Source organism: Perca flavescens, chromosome 12 (assembly GCF_004354835.1).
Source record: "Perca flavescens isolate YP-PL-M2 chromosome 12, PFLA_1.0, whole genome shotgun sequence".
NCBI classification, from domain to species: domain Eukaryota; kingdom Metazoa; phylum Chordata; class Actinopteri; order Perciformes; family Percidae; genus Perca; species Perca flavescens.
This window is the reverse complement of record NC_041342.1, coordinates 10235851-10254011: the sequence shown is the minus strand read 5'-3', so window position 1 is coordinate 10254011 and position 18161 is coordinate 10235851. Positions and strand designations below refer to the sequence as shown.

At 36.9% G+C, this 18161-nt stretch overlaps 1 protein-coding gene across 1 annotated transcript; it reads left to right on the top strand.

Annotated features, from left to right (window-relative positions):
• Positions 1–1505: 1505 nt before the first annotated feature.
• Positions 1506–12776, top strand: LOC114565335 (uncharacterized). The gene is made up of 5 exons (XM_028593327.1): positions 1506–1576; positions 2735–3037; positions 4068–4175; positions 4793–4836; positions 12357–12776. The coding sequence occupies exons 1-5, from the start codon at positions 1519–1521 to the stop codon at positions 12522–12524; spliced, it is 681 nt and encodes a 226-aa protein (XP_028449128.1). The 5' UTR covers positions 1506–1518; the 3' UTR covers positions 12525–12776.
• Positions 12777–18161: the final 5385 nt, after the last annotated feature.

Below are 18161 nucleotides of genomic sequence, written 5' to 3'. Positions count from 1 at the left end.
GGGACCATAGGCAGGCTGGGGGAACTCATATTAATTTTAAAAAACCTCATAAAATGAAATTTTCATGCCATGGGACCTTTAAATCTTACATTGTTTGGATCCACGTGTTGATCAGACCGACGGACAACACGGCTGTCTTCAGCAGGCACACAGAGAGACCAGCAGAGACACTCTCTGGACCTGGAACACAACATTACAAAACTCACGCAACAGATCCACACTGTGACTCTGCAGGGCAGCAGGACTGGATGCAACATATCAGTTAAGATAGCTTTGTGGACTTTGTAGTTAAATTCCTACATTTCAAAATACATGCACAGTATTTGTAGTTGTGCTAATTCAAACACTCACAATCAAGGGCTGTCCCATATGTTCTGTGCTTAATAATACACATATAGAGGCAGATGGCCCATTCTATGCCAAACACAGTAACACATTTAATTTTTTATATTATCGTCATTTAATGTTCCTTCAACCCTTGTGTTGTCTTCCCGTCGTCCATGAACCTGTTGTCGTTCCGGGTTGAATTGAAAATGAACTTTTTTTGTCACTTTTTAAAATGTGTGAATTATTTCAACTAATAGTTGAGTTCAGAGGATGCTGAGTGGATCACAGTCTGGTTTATGTCAAAGTTGACTCAGGATACTGTTTTTTTTTTTTAAGTTTCTGAAATGTTTACAACACACCATACAATTAAAATCACACAATATATGTTATTTGGTCATTGTATGACTGAATGCTACCCATTCCTTCCATTGTCAGGTGTTGGATGGGGAATGAATGTTATATAATTCAAAATTGAGCTCCAACTTCTATTGCTGAAAAAGTGCTACAGTTAAAAAATGGACTTTAAAAACAGACAAAGTCAATCAACAACAGGGAATATGAATAAAACACATTTCTTACCTTGTGCTTCATGCTTCATGTTTGTTGTTAATTCGACAATGTTAGTAACTCTAAAAACACATGGACATGCAGAAGGCTCCTACTTTACACAGAAAGGAGAGCTTCTTTGATGTTTACACATTTGCAACCCACAATAACCTGATGGGATTTCACTGATAATGATTCTATATGTGATGGTGAAGTGTGACAATGATGAAGCAAGGATGAGTATGATAGATATGAATATGTTGGGAATTGCATGTATTTGTAACATTTTCTGAATTAACATTAGGCTCTGGAATGTTAATAGTGTTTAAAGTGCAGATGGAGAGATCAAATTAGACAACTCTCTCTCAACTCTAAAAAAGGTTTTAATAAAGATGATTATGAGTTAATAAAGGCCATATTTGGTTCCATGTCTTGGACAGGCGGGTAGTAGAGAAGAGGATGAAGAGTAAATTAGATTGATGGGAGCTAAGGCTAAGCCACATTGTGCAGTACAGTACACACCATGCTAGAAACAGTTCCTGTTGAAACACTTCCCAGTGATTTGGCCAGAGACATTCCTGAGAACATACATGCGCTCAGTTCATAAATAGCCTTACAACTTCCTCATATGGTACATTTTGCAAAATGGAGCTTGTCGTACTTCTCTGTGCCGTTTCTCTGCTGCATTCATGTGAAGCACAAGGTAACAACTTTATTTTATTTGTATTCCCTGTGGTTGATCGACTGAGTCAGTTTTCAAAGTCAAAGTTATCAAAGTTGCTGTAGCACTATTTCAGCAATATAGAAGATAGGTAAGAAATGTAATGTTTTATTGGAACTCATTTTTGAATTATTTAGTAAGGACAAATGTATACAAATCTCAGGAGAATTCTCTGTAATATGCTCATTGTCAATTATTTCAAAAGTAATCCTAATAACATGTCAAACTAAAACTTTAATTGATATATATTCAGATAAACAGTTATGTCAGTTATTACCCCATTCTTTACCCATGGGTCCCAAAATGATAGTACAATACAGTGATACATTTAACTAAAATATGTTCATTCTTGTACAAGGCCCTAATCTCTATGCTGAGACAGTTATCAGCCAGTCAACAATTGTATTATTGTATTTCAATTGTATCTGCATTCTGATGTAGATGTGGATCCAGACACAGATTTAGATATACTGTAAACACTTTGTGTTATTTAAGTAACACATTTATAGGATTGTGTGTCTTTGGTGGAGGTACACACTCTGTCTGTTCTAGTTGTTTTTTTTATTTCGGCTTTACATTTTAATACATAACTTGAAGTTGATGTTATCAACTTTACAGTAGATAACATCAGTGGAACTTTCAAAAACAAACCTCTGGAGGTGGTTAGAGATGCATTACCAAATGTTGACAACATGTCAAACTTTACTCCTCCGTAGTGTAACAACCTTATTCTGTGGTTATAGCCACTGACTGTCTAATAGTCTGTCTGTTTCCTCTGTACAAGCTGGGGAACAATAATGTGGGTAAGAGGGGAGAGAATAAGAGGGCAAAGTGAAAAAATGTTCCCTAATTTTCAGAAAAGGCAGAAGGGAAAGACTTTTTCATGTTAAAAATCAAAATCAAGACTTTGAGTAACATCTTTCTCTCAGTGGGCTTAGTTTAGCCAAGTCTTCTATGCTGAGGCAAGCTGAGTCAAGAGACATATCTGATACAAGGCATTCTTAGCTAACGCTGAAGTTAATTCATAATGTTGAACTAATGATCCGATATGTAAGAAATATAGTAGTAACCCATTCACATTTAGTGACCAAACAACAATATACTGTTTGTGATTTTGATTGTGTGTCTACTGTTTTACAGAGCCCAGTGCTGTGACTCCTGTGTTTGTGAAGAAGGGAGAGGATGTGCTTCTGAATGTCACAATAGCTGATGTTCCTAAAGACGATACTGTTACCTGGAAATTCAATCAAACAGTTAATTTAGTACGATTTTTACCTGGTAGAGATCCAATAGTCTCTAATGATTACTCTGGAAGGATTGAGTTGCTTGGGAACTACTCTGTGAAATTGAAGAATCTACAAGAGGCAGACAGTGGAGTTTATACTGCAGTAGTGTCTGGGGATAAAGAAAAACAAATAACTGGATACAAGGTCACAGTCCAAGGTGAGTTTATTAACAATCAGACACTGATGGAGAGTTTCTGCTGCCATGTTTCTAAAACCTCTCCACCTGCCTCTCCCCCCTCAGATCCAGTGTCTCCAGTTAAACTGTCAGTGGACTCTGTGTCTAACAGCTCAGACTGGTGTAACCTGACAGTGAGCTGCAGAGCACAGGACTATCACATTAACAGCACCTTTAGATGTTATATCTATGTTTTTTTTTTTTTTTTAAAACTAAACAGTTATATGTCCAAATAAATCAGTTCTGATTTTATCCCGTGGTATGATAAATAAATTAGGTTTGTTACAAATATGGTTAAATCCATGTATATTTCATTGTGTTTTAGGGGTTTGTAGGCTGTAGGGTTTTAGCATTTCTCAAGGAAGAGTTTCTCTGGTGGCAGAAATGACCTCATTTATTGAGTTAAATCGTGTGTTAAATAGTGATTTGGGGATTTTAAAAGATTAAAATTATTTTGTTATCCTCATCTTAAGATGACCTTGTTTACTGTAAACCACTGTTAACAGCATTGCCTTGGACAGGACAGTGACAACTGTTCCGACTTGTAAATCTTTTTTTTTGTTAAATAGAAAACCTAGGATAGGACAATAGGAAAAAACAACAATGATAAGCCTTATCTATCAGCTAGCATCAAGTGTGTTAGTATGAAGTAGGTTATAAAGCTGAACTACAAATAAAATAAAATAAATAGAAAATATTTTGACTGGCAGAACTAGCTATCCTTATGAACTGCTACCAGGTTGGTGTTAGAAAACTAAGAGGCAGGTGGTGTTTAAAATTGATCATTCAATCAGTGACCTTTGGAAAGTTAGCAGTTTTTGTTTGAAATTGTGTCAATATAGTTCCACCCATTAGGGTTTAACTGAACAAATTAAATGATTTCTTACTACAGGCCTGTCTGAAATGTGTATAATTAAAACTGCAGTCTTTAAAAAGCACACACACTCTCAATCATGTTACATGACTTAAACCAGGCATACTTTTCTAATCTGGCTTTTCTTTTTCTTCACAGAGTCTGAACCCACCAGTGTTACTGCCCTTATGCTTGGTGTTATCGGCATAGTTTTAATTTGCACCTTAATTGTTGTAGCAGTTCGATATTTTCAAAAGAGAGAGAAGAGTAAGTACAAGTGTGCATTTTAATTAACACAGATATATTTATATATATATATATATATATATATATATATATATATATATGTTTATTGTACATAGGAATTGAGTGTTCTAGCAAAGTTCATCATTAGCCATACCCATAAACCCTTCTTTTGTCATTATGTAACTCTTCATACAGTATTACCGTAGCCAATATTGTGCCAAAGGTCTGTGTAACTTAAGTCCCTATATGTAGATCATTCTATTACCAGTGTTTACTGTAGACAAAAGAGAAGATCTCATCATTGTGAATTCTTCATGCTTTAGTCTGTTTAATCTTAGCATCCCCTGGTTAGATCCCAGCAAGCATTGCTGTTTGCCAAAGCACATTTTACTTTATAACACAACCTCTAGGAGTTCGCCAACATCACAACATACCAAATCCTACACATAGAGGCTTTAAAGTGTGCTGCTGTGTGAAGATGGAGAAATGTAGACACAAAATCTGAAACCAATGTAGCTGCAGCTGAAGTTATGTAAATGTAATGCAGTTAAGTTGCAGAACAGGTAAAGAAAAAAGTGAAAAATGAAATGTAAATTTAAGCAAATGAACATGTTTTTTTTTTAATGACTGACCTGCAGATGAAACAGAAAGCAGGGAGAATACAGTATATGAAGTTCCTCAGGTAAGCATCATCACTCTGCCAAATTTGCCTGACACACTGAGGAACCCAATTTCAATAATTGAGACATTATTTGAGAATAATGGAAACATTTGAAAATGTTATTAAAATCAAAAACTGGAGCCTCACATGATTCTATTGACTATCCCTATGCAAACCAATTGCTATTCATTTTCCTGATCAGGTGATCTATTTACTGTATGTGACCTGTGACTCCTCGCTACACCGTCTTCTGCATCATCAGCTGTTCCAGCTCCTGCTGCTTGCTCCTACCTGCCTCATGCACACACCACTGGTTGTGCTGCTTGCTTGTGCTTACATTTAATGCGTTGGACCTGGTAAACATCCAGATGATCAACAATCCATCTGTCCAAACCAGCTGCTGAGGTCTTGTCTGGCAAGTTCACTTAAAGGGAAACTTTATATAGCATTTTCTGGTTCACACTTGTATTTTGTGTTTGTACTAGAACATGTTTACATGCTTTAATGTTCAAAAACACTTTATTTCTCATACTGCCCATGGCTGCTTCACCTGTATTCACCCTCTGTATGAGACGCTCTGTAGGAGCGCCTGTCTCTTTAATCCCTCCTCCCGAAAAAGCCCAGTCTGCTCTGATTGACGAGTGTGTTACCTGGAATCTCCGCTGTGCTCCAGTTTTGTTTTACTAGTAGCAGCTGCAACTACTGCAGCGTAGTACATAGCAGGACTTTGTACTGTAAAAAATCACAAATAAAGGCTCCTTAACCAAATACTACACAACCGGACATGTCCCAGCAGTGGTGACCCGAAATTGGGGAGAAATGAACAGCATTGGCTGCCAAGATTACAGCTATCTCACGTTAGCATGCAGCTACTTAATAGTTAGCAGTAAGCTAACATTAGATTGTAATGGAACGAAGCCACACTTTCTACCGTCAAAAATTGCAGATAAGGGCTACTGAACCAAGTACTACCCAACCGGACATGTTTCAGTAGTAATGCAACACGAAATTGGGGAGAATTTAACAACATTGGCAGCCAAGATAACATCTCTTACTGCTGTTAGCATGTAGCTCTAGCTAGCAGTGGACACTAAGAGAATACAGCAGCACTTTCTACAGTCAAACATCGCAGATAAAGGCTTTTAAACCTTTAAAAATACTACATAACCGAAATTTTTCAGGAGTAATGTTACCCAGAATTGGGGAGAATTTAAAGAAACTGGCAGCCAAGATGACATCTTTTACTGCCGTTAGCATGTAGTTACATTAATATTAACAGTCTATAGTCTGCCTGTGTCTTGCAGTTTTGCAATATCTTTTTCTAAATACAGCATGCTGTATGTACTGTCAAAGTGGTGTTGATGCTTTCTCTATGTGCTAGTCCCAGGTGAAAAAAAATTCTATTAAAAATATACTTTAATAAAGTGTACCTAGTATATTTTCTAAATTTTGTACTATTTTTGTCAAATCCAAGTATAGTTAAGTGTATTCAATTATGTATTAACTTCAACTTAACATCTATTTGACTACACTTCAAGTGTAAATAGTATACTAAAATGGAACAACTTTTTTTAAACTTCAAGTGCACTAAAATACACTAATGAAAATCAAGATTCATGAGCAATTAAGTACACTTACAGTACAATTGCATTGTATTGCCATTCTTACTGAAATACACTTAAAAAGGCATTGCAGCGCAACTTACAGTTGCGTTTAAGTATATTTTGTTCATACTGCTATCATACTTATAATTACTATAAACTATGTTAATTTAGTATGCCTCTGTGATATTTCAAGTGATCTACAAATGCACTTCATAACTATATTTAGTGCTTTTAAAGTGTCCCACTATGACAATAATAGTGTTTGAAGTGAAGTTCAATTACAACCTAAACATCATAAACACGTACTTTCAGTGCAATGTTATTATAGTGTAAGGTAGAAACAAATTGTTTGAACTATATTTCATCTGTACTTTTATCCCCATTTTGTTATACTTAAGCATGAATGTTGCTATTACACTACAAGTGTATTATATTACAATTCAGTTCAAGTGCATTACATCAACAGATTATAAATTGCATTTCAAAAAAGGATCTTTATTATTGACACAAAAGTAAAACACAAAAGCAGATATTGGCAAAAGCAGGACCCTTGAACAGTAAAGGCAGCGTCAAGAGAAAAAAAGAAAGAAAGAATATGAGCGATATCCGCCGTGCTCGGACATACGCCGCTGTGGACGATGTCTTCCAGTTCTAGTGTTAAAAATTCCTTAGAAATAAAAGTTTATTGATCTTTGAAAAAGTGTACCTGCATTATTATGCCATTATCATTATATTAGATGAAAATGGTCTCAGGACGGTATAGCAGTACCAAAGATGCCTGTTGGTCTTTAATGGAGTCTGTTTTCTAGAGAGAAAACTTTTGCTTGGTTTGCAAAAGGTTATTTCCATGCAGCTCCATGCAAATCCTGTCCAGTTAATTCAAACAAAAAAAAACTCGTCCAAAGAGTACAGCCATACCAACGATGCCTTTAGGGACAACTACGCTGTTTGGTTGACAGCGCAGTCTCTCTGGCCCTTTCACTGGAAGAGCCTGTTTTTTAGAGCAAGTGCTTTGTTGGTAAGTTTCCCTCCATCAAGTTCCATGCAAATCTTTTGGATCGAAGGCAAGCAGGGTAGCTGAAGTTCAGGGCATACTGTACATTAGTCCAAACAGCGTAGCAACAGGTAATGCTACATTATAAAGATCTTGCAACACCTTGATGCCTTCAAGGACAATACCAATGTCCCCTGGTTCATCACTTGAAGCATGTTCTTTAAGAACATAAATCCCAACACTGGTTTCTTCAGTGGCATCGTTGATGGCGTCTTCATCCATGCCCTATTAAAAAGAAAAAGGCAGTCAATAAGACCAATCGAGAAACAAATACACAAGTATTAAATCATAAGGGAGTAGTAAGTAGGGCTAACGATTTTAGAAAATAATCTAATTGTGATTTTTTTCCACAAATATTGTGACTGCAATTTAATATGCAATAATTATTTAAGCTCTTTGTCTTCTGTATTATTCAACAAAGACAAGTAATACATCCTTGTATAGTATGAACAACACAAGATTAGATAGATTAAGATTATTTCCTGGAGGCCAGGTCTGGATGTGATGATGAAATTAGGTGATGCATGAATTTATATGAATGACATCTTTTATTTAACTACTTCAATCACAGTAGTATATTGAGCACTGGCCAAGCCTGGTGTAAGCATTCATATGAAAGTCAGAAACAAATCACACAAACTAAAGTGCAGATTGCAAAAATATGTGGCTTTACCACACTTAGTAGTACTTAGATTATTTAATTATTATTAACTGTAATAAACATGTGGATTGCATTGTTTTTTTTGAACACACTACACTTTGAAGTCAACTGGTGTACACTGTCATATGGGTACATATTTCTCTAAGAATATTACAACATGGTTAGTACAAAGGTACAAGCCTTGCTGTCAACTCCAAACACGTAGGAAAGAGATTGACAGTAAAGACAAAGAAAGATACAAATATGAAGATAAGTAAGAAAATAAATAGAGGAAAGGTTAAAATTGAGACAAAAAGATGAATATAGTAGGAGAAAGATGAAAAATAAGTAGACGTTGGGCCTCGCCGTTCTTGCCAATAAATTGTGGTATGTAAAATATAACCTATAACATTACATAACCTTTCCACAATTCTAAAATCTTAATGTTTTTCAAAAAAAGAAATAACACTAAACAACCAGTTGGTGTTTTAATGTTTCTGATACTGTTAAAGTTTAAATTGGCGATATCTGTGAGAGTAGGTCCATTTTCATTTGTAAACAATTGAGAAACAAATAAATGTTTCCATCTGTAACTTTCAATTATTTTAGGAAATATACAAAGAAAAAACAAATATGACAGCACTTACCACTATAAAGCATTTGATTGTGTATGCTGTTCAAATAGGATCCTATGAAAGAAAACATTTAGAATCAGTGAGGTGAACCAAGCACATTGACTCAATAATTAAAAGACCACACAAAATAAAGCACACAACAAAGACACAAAGGTGGGCTAAAAATCCAGTTTGAGTCCGACCTTAAAAACGCTGCTTCATTTATATGAAAACTTAATGATTTATGGAGGGCTTCTTTAGTGTGCAGGAGTGGAGAGAAATTTAGGAAAATGACATGGTAAAAAAAAAAAAAAAGAGTTAGTTGCCCGATACATTTTCATGTCAGCAGTACCCTCCCGCATATAACCACACACACACACACACACACACACACACACACACACACACACACACACACACACACACAGTCTGTAACTGAATAACCGACAGCTTTAGCTACAACACTCGTTCGTTCTTACCCGACGTTACATTGAACTTGTAAGCCTGTGGTCTTACCTAGCTAACCTTACATATTAGCAAACCAACATATGACGTTATGCCCAAACAACGGACCTTTTTATTTTGTTACATAAAACGTAACAAAAAAAACGTTACAACAGCATCAATGTAATCTAAATGTTCCGAACTAAACCCGACCACTTAAAGGTGCAATATGTAATATTGTGTGTAATACTGGCAGCTAGCGGTTAAAATAGTTACTGCACTACCAATTCAAAATACTGGAGAGTAGTTTCCCCCGCCCCCTCCTGCCCAGACTCGAAGTTCACAGGGGTTGCCAGGCTGAGACCGCAGCATTCACAACAATGTAGCTTGACGCTTTTCTCACATAGCCAGACATTACTCCACAGCACAGCCGAGTAGCTAACGGTAGATGCTGGCTATATTGACAGTCATAAAAGCCCGTGCTCACGTGGAGCTCTGTAACCAACTAACAGACACACTTTTTCGGCTTAAAATTACAGTATGAACAGCTAAAAACACAACAACCTCACTGTTCTCTCCAGACGCCAGTCAGGCACACTTCCTCGGCTTAGAATTACAATACGAAACGCTAAAAATACCACCACCTTGCCGACGGAACACACTTCATTGGCTTAGAATTACGGCAACAATCGCTAAACACACTGCAAACTCATAGTCTCCTCTTTCCGATTTACAGCCCCCCTCTCGTGGCTTAAAATAACTCAGCGTTGTCAGCTCCAGCCGCTGAACTACACGTTGTAAACAGCCATGGGCTGCTTGCCTGGTCCTCCCGGTAACGTTATCAGTTAGCAGGGTTAGCATGGCGGCGTTAGCCAGTACCAGTCGGGATCACTTTACTGGCTATGTCTCAATTGTTTTTGCGAGTAACCAACTCGGTTACTCTAGCTATATAATTCATAATATAATTCAATGTGACAACAAATGTTGAAATGACAAAAAATGCCCATCCCTAGTAGCTGTGATAAATTAGCGTGGAGCTAATGCTTACCGGTTCAGGAGAAAATAAGCCAACTCTGCGTCCTTTTGGGCTCTAAGCTGTCTCCATCTTTCAAACACAACTCCAATATTTACCAGGGGGTTGTTACGTCTCTGGTCACGCAACTGTTAGAAACATGCTGTTTTCATTTTTTTATGTCATGTAGAATCTATCTCCGTTGATCCTGTTCGTTTGTTTGCTGCTTTCATGGCTGTACTAACGTTACAGCTGTAGCGCGCTGGGTTAACGTTTTTACAGGTATATCTGGCAACCCGGCTTGCCTGTCAAACTGGGCCGTTGATAACAACACACAGATCAAAACATAAACATAAATTCCGTCACGGAATGTAAATTTCAAAAAGAAAAAATACTGAAATTAGCATTGTTGTCAGAAAAGATAGTATTTCAGTTTAACATGTTTCCTTAATATCTGATGAGGCATTGGTGTCATTTTTGGATTTATTACAGTACAAATATTACATATTGGACCTTTAACACTCATTCTTATGAGGCTGACTGGCTCCTCTTCACCGGCTGCCATTAACATTACGTTAGCTACATTGAAATACCGTTGTTAGGAGCGGGACCGTCAGGGGGAGAAACACAATTATTAATGCTAAACTAAGTAGTTACTAGTTAGTGATGGTATTAGCTAACTTAGTTACAAGGAAACCGATATATTTATTGAATGCACAAACAAGTGAACGGACTTTTGTAACCGTTACATGCAGTACAAAAACATTATGAACATGAACAAAATTATTTTGATTGATGTTAACTTACTTTTTCGTGAAGGACACAACACATGGCTGCTGTAGAATTAATCCTGCACGCAACCAACACATGCTCAACATTCTTCTTCACATTCTTCTTGTTTTGGCGATGTCCTTGTTGAAACAGTTTGCCTGTGCTGGCAGCATAGACAGTATATAAACGGTTGGTGTCAGTGCCCGGGAAGTGCCACCTACACTTCCTGGCGCCATTTGATTCAAATATACCATTTCCGGTAGTGACCAAACTTAATGCAACGCATTAGGAATCTTTTGTAAATTCAAAGACCTGCTATTTCCAATTTTTTCAGTGTACTTTGATATGCTAATAAAAGTACACTTATATTTAGTGCACTTTGTTTAAAGTGTACTAAAATTACACTACTGATGAAGTGAAATTAGTGTACACTTTCAAAAATTATACTAACTCTGTATTAAAAATAAGTGTACTTACTATAAGTGTACACTAAGTTACCACATTTTTGTATTTTAACATATTTTATGAAAGTACTCTGATATGCCACTAAAAATACACTTATTTTAGAGTGTACTGTATAAAGTGTACAGAAGTCACACTTCTAATGAAGTGAGATCATAGTACACTTTAAAAAAGTATACTAACAATTAATTTCCAAAAACATATACTTCCCATAAGTACACTGAATTGCCATTCTAAGTATGTCAAATTTAATACACTTAAAAAAAATAAACTTCTATACAATTTAAAATACATCAACAAAAAAGTACACTTTCAAAAAGTACATTTAAAAAATAATTTGATTACTGGTAAATTAGTATACTTACTTTTTGGACTCTGAAGTTGAACTTAATTACATCTATTTTGAAGTATACTTTTAAAAAGTACATATTAAATACTCTTTAAATAAAGCACAACAAGTAGAAGCATACTTGTTTTATACTTCATGTACTTCATTCATATTTCTAATACACTAAAGTATACTACTTTTTTACCTGGGGTGTTTCATCTGCAGTGTGTTGTGCTTTGTCTTGTGATTTTTCCAACATAGTGAAACATCTTTATCTGCTCTTGATTAAAAGAAAACTAAAAGAAATGTGTTTTATAGCAATTTAATGCATAATAAATAAATTGTAGTCCTAATGTTGTGAAAAACAGGCTTGTTAATTTTGTAGTCAATGATATATGAGTTTTTGAAGGATGTATACTGTATGGGCTGCTGCTAATAAATAATATGTATTACAGGGTAACTACTGTTTTTTTAAACCTGGAATTTCAAAGATTGTTGTTTACACAAAAACAGGAAAATAAGGTCCAGGTTGAAAAAAAACCGAAATTACCTTTTAAAGTAAAAATGGCTAACAAAAACTTTGCTAAACGTTGTATGTGATTTATTTTCCAGGTTGGACCTAGAGCCTTACCTCAGAGTGAGAGTGAAGTTATAGGTCTTTCTCTGACCTCTATCTACTGCTTGGTAGGGCCTCACACTGGACCTGTGGATTCCAGTACGAGAAGAGGCATGACTCAGCCAGAGAGTCTTTATGCTCAGATAAACCTGCCAGGTCCTTAAACAAGTAATCAGCATGGTGTTCTACATACTGCACAGCAATTTACAGTTTTTATTTAAGTGTTGCCCAAGCTTTTGATGTCTAAGTTTATGTGACCTGCTCTGGTATGGAAAGATGGCTTGTATGTAAATGTAAATAGTTACTGAAGATTGAATGAGGAACGAATGGTTAGTCAATGAGTAGTTACTGAGTGTTATGTTTGGTTAATATTTATGTGTCTGTGTGTGTGTGTGTGTGTGTGTGTGTGTGTGTGTGTGTGTGTGTGTGTGTGTGTGTGTGTGTGTGTGTGTGTGTGTGTGTGTGTGTGTGCTATTTGTGGTTTTATCAAGCCTGTGTGCGTGTGCGTGCATGCTTGCATGCTGGCATGTATGTATTGTTACGAACGCGCTAAAATAACCGTAATAAAAACTCATCTAAGTGAATGGAGCGATTGTTATAAAATGTAGATATTCTTGTGTGTCTCAATAAACCTTAAGAACATTCTAAACTTAACCCTGCTTCGTGTCACTTTGTTTTCCAAGCTCGTAACTGCTTTCAGAATCAACTCCCAGAGGTCAAGCCAGTAAATGACAGGATACCAACCACAAAATAATCCTGAAAGGATTGTTTTTAACAGTATGTACGTATGTATGGCAACCATATGCAGAGTTTGCTGGGGGGCAGGGGTGGCTGAAACAGGTAATTGCATTGTTTCAAAAATGAGTGGAATAATTACGCTTGGCATGACCAGATATTTTATAAATATTTTAACAACTAAATGGTGGTACTAATACATCTGATTCCATATACTGCTTTTGTAAAAAAAAATATTACCTGGCTGACGATGGGAGCAGCAGGACGCAAAAAACGAAAATCTCTGTTGCACTATGTCTGGACATCTTGCCACGCCAACGTTGCAATAAAGCTTTCCTAAAGGCCATGTATATACATTTGATGTCAGCTTACTAATTGATTGCGGTTTTTGTGTAGATTTGGAATTTTATACGTTTATTCCACTTTGTTTAAACGGCGAAGTGGAGAGGCCTTGTTCACCTGTTTGGAGCTGGCTGGTGAATGGGACACGCGTAGGCCGTGACCCTTTTTGTGGATCTACTGATCGCTGTGGATTACTTTTTTTCTTTTCGTGTCATTGGATTACGGCAAAATACAGATCTTTTTTCTTAACGTGTCTTAACGTTTTATGGTGTGATTGCGGTTCGTTTCTGCATTTGGAGAGGCATCTCAACAGACTGTAGCTTGAACACTGATTGTTCATATTTTAGTTGAATTTAGGTGTCGGGGCATTCTGCCACCGTCCGTGCCGCATCCGCCAAGACATCCGTGCTGCGATTGGATTTCATGATGGCGAATTGTTAAATTGTTACAATGTAGGCTAATTTATAATCTGCTTTAAAAATAAACATATATGTTTATTTAGCTGTTTGTTTTGTCCATATGTGCTCGTGCTGTGTTCCCCAAGTGGTAGGCCAGGTCTCAGCTGCTGCAATGAGTTTTTTTTATTTATTTTTTATTTTGCCCCCCCTGACTCGATTGTCAAATTCTGCCTCCGCCTATGATGGCAACCCCTGGATACCTCAATACATGGGGTCAAGCCAACATTATAATTTCTCTGTTTTGTTCTTGTCTTGTTCCAACACGGTCTCAGCACGTAATGGGAAGCATCTATACAGATGTTGGGTTTAGGAAAAGAAGAACGGGGAAAGGACACGTCACACGCCGGGACACGATCCGCGGTCTCTGGGAGACGCGTGACAACAACGGGACGTTTGTGTTTAGGAAAAGAACAACAGGGAAATGAAACGCCACACACGGGCCACGATCCGCGGGATTGTTGGGTTTAGGAAAAGAAGAACGGGGAAAGGATTCGTCACACGCCGGGACACGATCCCCGGTCTCAGCGGTGAAAGTCCTGTGTTGTTTGACCCATCCACTCTTCCTTCAAATTCAGTTCATGATTGTTTTTTAATTGAGCCATGTCAGGTCATATTTTGTTTTACATTCAATATATAAAGTGTGTTTCCTATAACAATACAGTACCACTGATGGATTCCTTGTTGAAAAACTCACAATATACCAGAGGGGGAAAAGGTCGGTGACCGTCATCTTTCGATTAATTCACAAAAATGTACAAAACATATAGGATGAGTATAGCTTGAATAAGTCTGCATGTAGTAGAAATTGTTATTATATATCTATAACCGTATGGTTATAGATATATGTTGCGATATTAACAGATTGCATGTGTATACATGCAATCTTTTTTACAACATTGTAAAGAACATTGAGGGTTATATCATGGCTATTTCTTGTTTATTTGCTCTTGATCATCTCTGCACAATAATTTTATTTACAAAGTAAGCAGAGTGATAATTAGGAATAATCAGCATTTTTAGTTTTCTTGGAAATATTTACATGATGTTATATTCTCCAAATTGCATTGTAAAAGCCGTTGAAGCTTTACAAATGTGTTGGGATTTGTATTTTCCCAGATTTTGTACACATATTTTATATATATATATATATATATATATATATATATATATATATATATATATATATATAAAATCTTACATCTATGTTTTCTGGCTGGCAGCCTTCTACCTCCTTTCCTTTCAGTCAGTGGCCGTGATCTTTCCATGAATTCACAAAATCACTACAAAATATAAGATGAGTATAGCTTTAATGAACCTCGGATACTGCATTCACTCAAAGATAAACAAATATAATAACATACTGTACATAACATACACATATATATATGGTTAGAACATTGTTAATAACATTCAGGGTTACATCTTTGTAGACTGGGTAAACCCAGCCTGATCTGCCGGCGATTTGATTTCACCCTGCAGCTCAGGCAGGTTTATCTATCCTGCTTCCGTTACAAATTTGCGGGAACCAATCACAAACTGGCTTATCCACCTGGCGTGCTATTGACGGGTTTAACACGATGAAGATAGAGAAGCGACCAAGCAGCTTTTTGTTTACATTCAACAAGCCGGCCACCGAAGCGCAGCACTCCACAGCAGCAACCCGTTGATGCCGCTGTCGCTGCTACGTCACCTGGATCATTGGTCTGATTGGTTGAAGGACTATCCAATTGCGTACAGGGTCATTTGAACTATGCCCGTTGATCACGCCTCTTGTGTAGAGAAAATACAGAGCAGACTCCCCAGACTAGGATTGCTCCCTTTTAGTAGATTAGTCGACTAATCGGTCGTTTTGGTCTTAGTCAACTTAGATTTCTGTAGTTGATTAGTCATGTTTTATGCTTTATTTCATGCTGAATGACTTATTTCCAAGAAACATATGAGCACATCTCTGGTAAACACAAGAATTAAAGTGGTGCTTTTGCATGACTCTATGCGGAGAAACTCAGATTTACAGATCTGTTGATTAAATCAACTAATTGATTAGTTGATAAAATTAAATGAGTGTTAGTTGACTAATAATTTCTTCAGTCGAGCACAGCCCTACCCCTGACAAATGTTCAATCTTAAAAGATTGAGTTTGGTCTGGTGATAGCCAGACTAGTATCTTTGCTCTTTATCATATGAATGTAAATGTTGTTGTTTTTTAAGGAGATTACATGCTCCTAAAATATTTTGGAACATCTCTGTACAATCATTTTATTTACAAAGTGAGCACAGTGATTATTGGGTATAATCAATGTATAATTAAGAATCATAAGCATTTGCGTAAAAGGTGCCCTGTGGAGTTTTCTTAGAAAGAAACAATATTTACACGAAGTTATACTTGTATTTAAAGTATCATTTAAGCTTTACAAATGAGTTGAAATACATTTTTCCCAGATTTTGTACAAATATTTATTTTAATCTATTGTTTACATCCATGTGTTCTGGCTGGCACCCTTCTTCCTCCTCTCCTTTGTTGGTTAATTATTGGTGTGTTACTTCCACCTACTGTCAATCAGCGGAACAGCATGAAATCAGTGGGAGGAATGCACAACGTCCCTCTGAGGGCTTGTGCATGCACAATACAAACAAAACAGGGACTCACTGATTAAAAACTGCTCCATAGTGCTATAAGTAGTCAAAAGCTGCACAGTGTACCTTTAACTTTAAGTTTTTCTTCATGCTTCTTGAGCTTGTCCATGAGGTGAACAGTGATGACAGCAGCCACCATGATGATCAGACCGATGGACAACACGGCTGTCTTCAGCAGGCACACAGAGGTACCAGCAGAGACACTCTCTGGACCTGGAACACAACATTACAAAACTCACACAACAGATCCACACTGTGACTCTGCAGGGCAGCAGGACTGGACGCATATTTCCTTTTTTTGTCACTTTTTCCTTTTTTCTATGCTACATTTTTTTTTAAATGCTATAAATTAAATAAAACACCCAAAATTCTGTGGAAGTAAGCATTAATTTTATGTTATTTTTGAACATTTTGGTTCAAAGAAACCCATATTTCTCATATAAAAAACTTTGAAAACGGGTCAAATTTGACCCGAGGAGAACATAAGGGTTACATAACATTTCTGTAGATTAGTTGCGTTTGTATTTCACCCTGCAAGGTGGTTTAGTCATGCTCAGAACTTATATACCGTATAAGTTTTTGTTGAAAAAAAATAGTTTATATGCTTTTTATGCTCTATGTCTAAATTTCAAATTGTTTATTAGGCTATTATCAGCTGCTTGTGGTTTAGTCTTTCAGTCTTATCAGCACGTCGGGGGCAGAAATATTCAATTATTTCAATTTCCTTGGTCCAGCTGACCTGGTTGCTATGGTTACAGATGATGGAGCCATTGGACAGGTAGACATGGAGATCAGCAGCAGAGGGTGTGACCTGTGGTCTCTCTCCTCCCTCATGACTGCAGTTTTGGGTGTCACATCTAAAGGTGCTGTTAATGTGAGAGTCCTGTGCTTTGCAGCTCAATGTCAGGTTACGCCAGTCTGATCTGTTAGACACAGAGTCCACTGACAGTTTAACTGGAGACACTGGATCTGAGGGGGGAGAAGCTTTTAGAAACATGGCAGCAGTTAAACTCTCCATCAGTGTCTGATTAATCACAAACCTACCTTGAACTGTGATCTTGTATTCAGCTGTTTCTGTTGGATTACTAAACACTTCTGCAGTATAAACTCCACTGTCTGCCTTTTGTATTTTTTTCAATTTCCCAGAGTAATTTTTCACAGAAAACTCAATCCTTCCAGTATAATCAGAAGAGACTTCTGGTGAGTTATTAGGTGAAAATGATACTATAAGGACTGTTGTATTGAAGTTCCACGTAATAAAGAAAACTTTCTCAGGACTATCAGATTCCTTGACATTCAGAAGCACATCGTCTCCCTTCTGCACAAACACAGGAGTCTGTTGAGCACTGGGCTCTGTAAAACAGTAGACACACAATAAAAATCACACACAATATGTGGTCATTTGGTCAATACACAATGCTACTCCAATTCTGTGCTTCATATCTGACATCAAACACAGCTGTATCAGATCGTCATTTAATGCAGGCTTCAGATTTGACCCTGTGACTATCATTCAATCAGGAGAGACTCCGTTGCAGATATGCAACATTTAATAATAAGATATAACCAAGTAAGTACAACATAATTATCTTGAGATTAGTGTAAGGGGCACTTATAATGTAGAGTGAAGTG

Bases quoted from the DNA above. Each gene is read 5' to 3' on its own strand.
- LOC114565335 (XM_028593327.1), top strand. From the start codon at position 1,519: ATGGAGCTTGTCGTACTTCTCTGTGCCGTTTCTCTGCTGCATTCATGT. The intron at 1,577-2,734 runs GTAACAACTTTA...ACTGTTTTACAG, and splicing joins GCATTCATGTGAAGCACAAG to AGCCCAGTGCTGTGACTCCT. The intron at 3,038-4,067 runs GTGAGTTTATTA...TTTTCTTCACAG, and splicing joins ATACAAGGTCACAGTCCAAG to AGTCTGAACCCACCAGTGTT.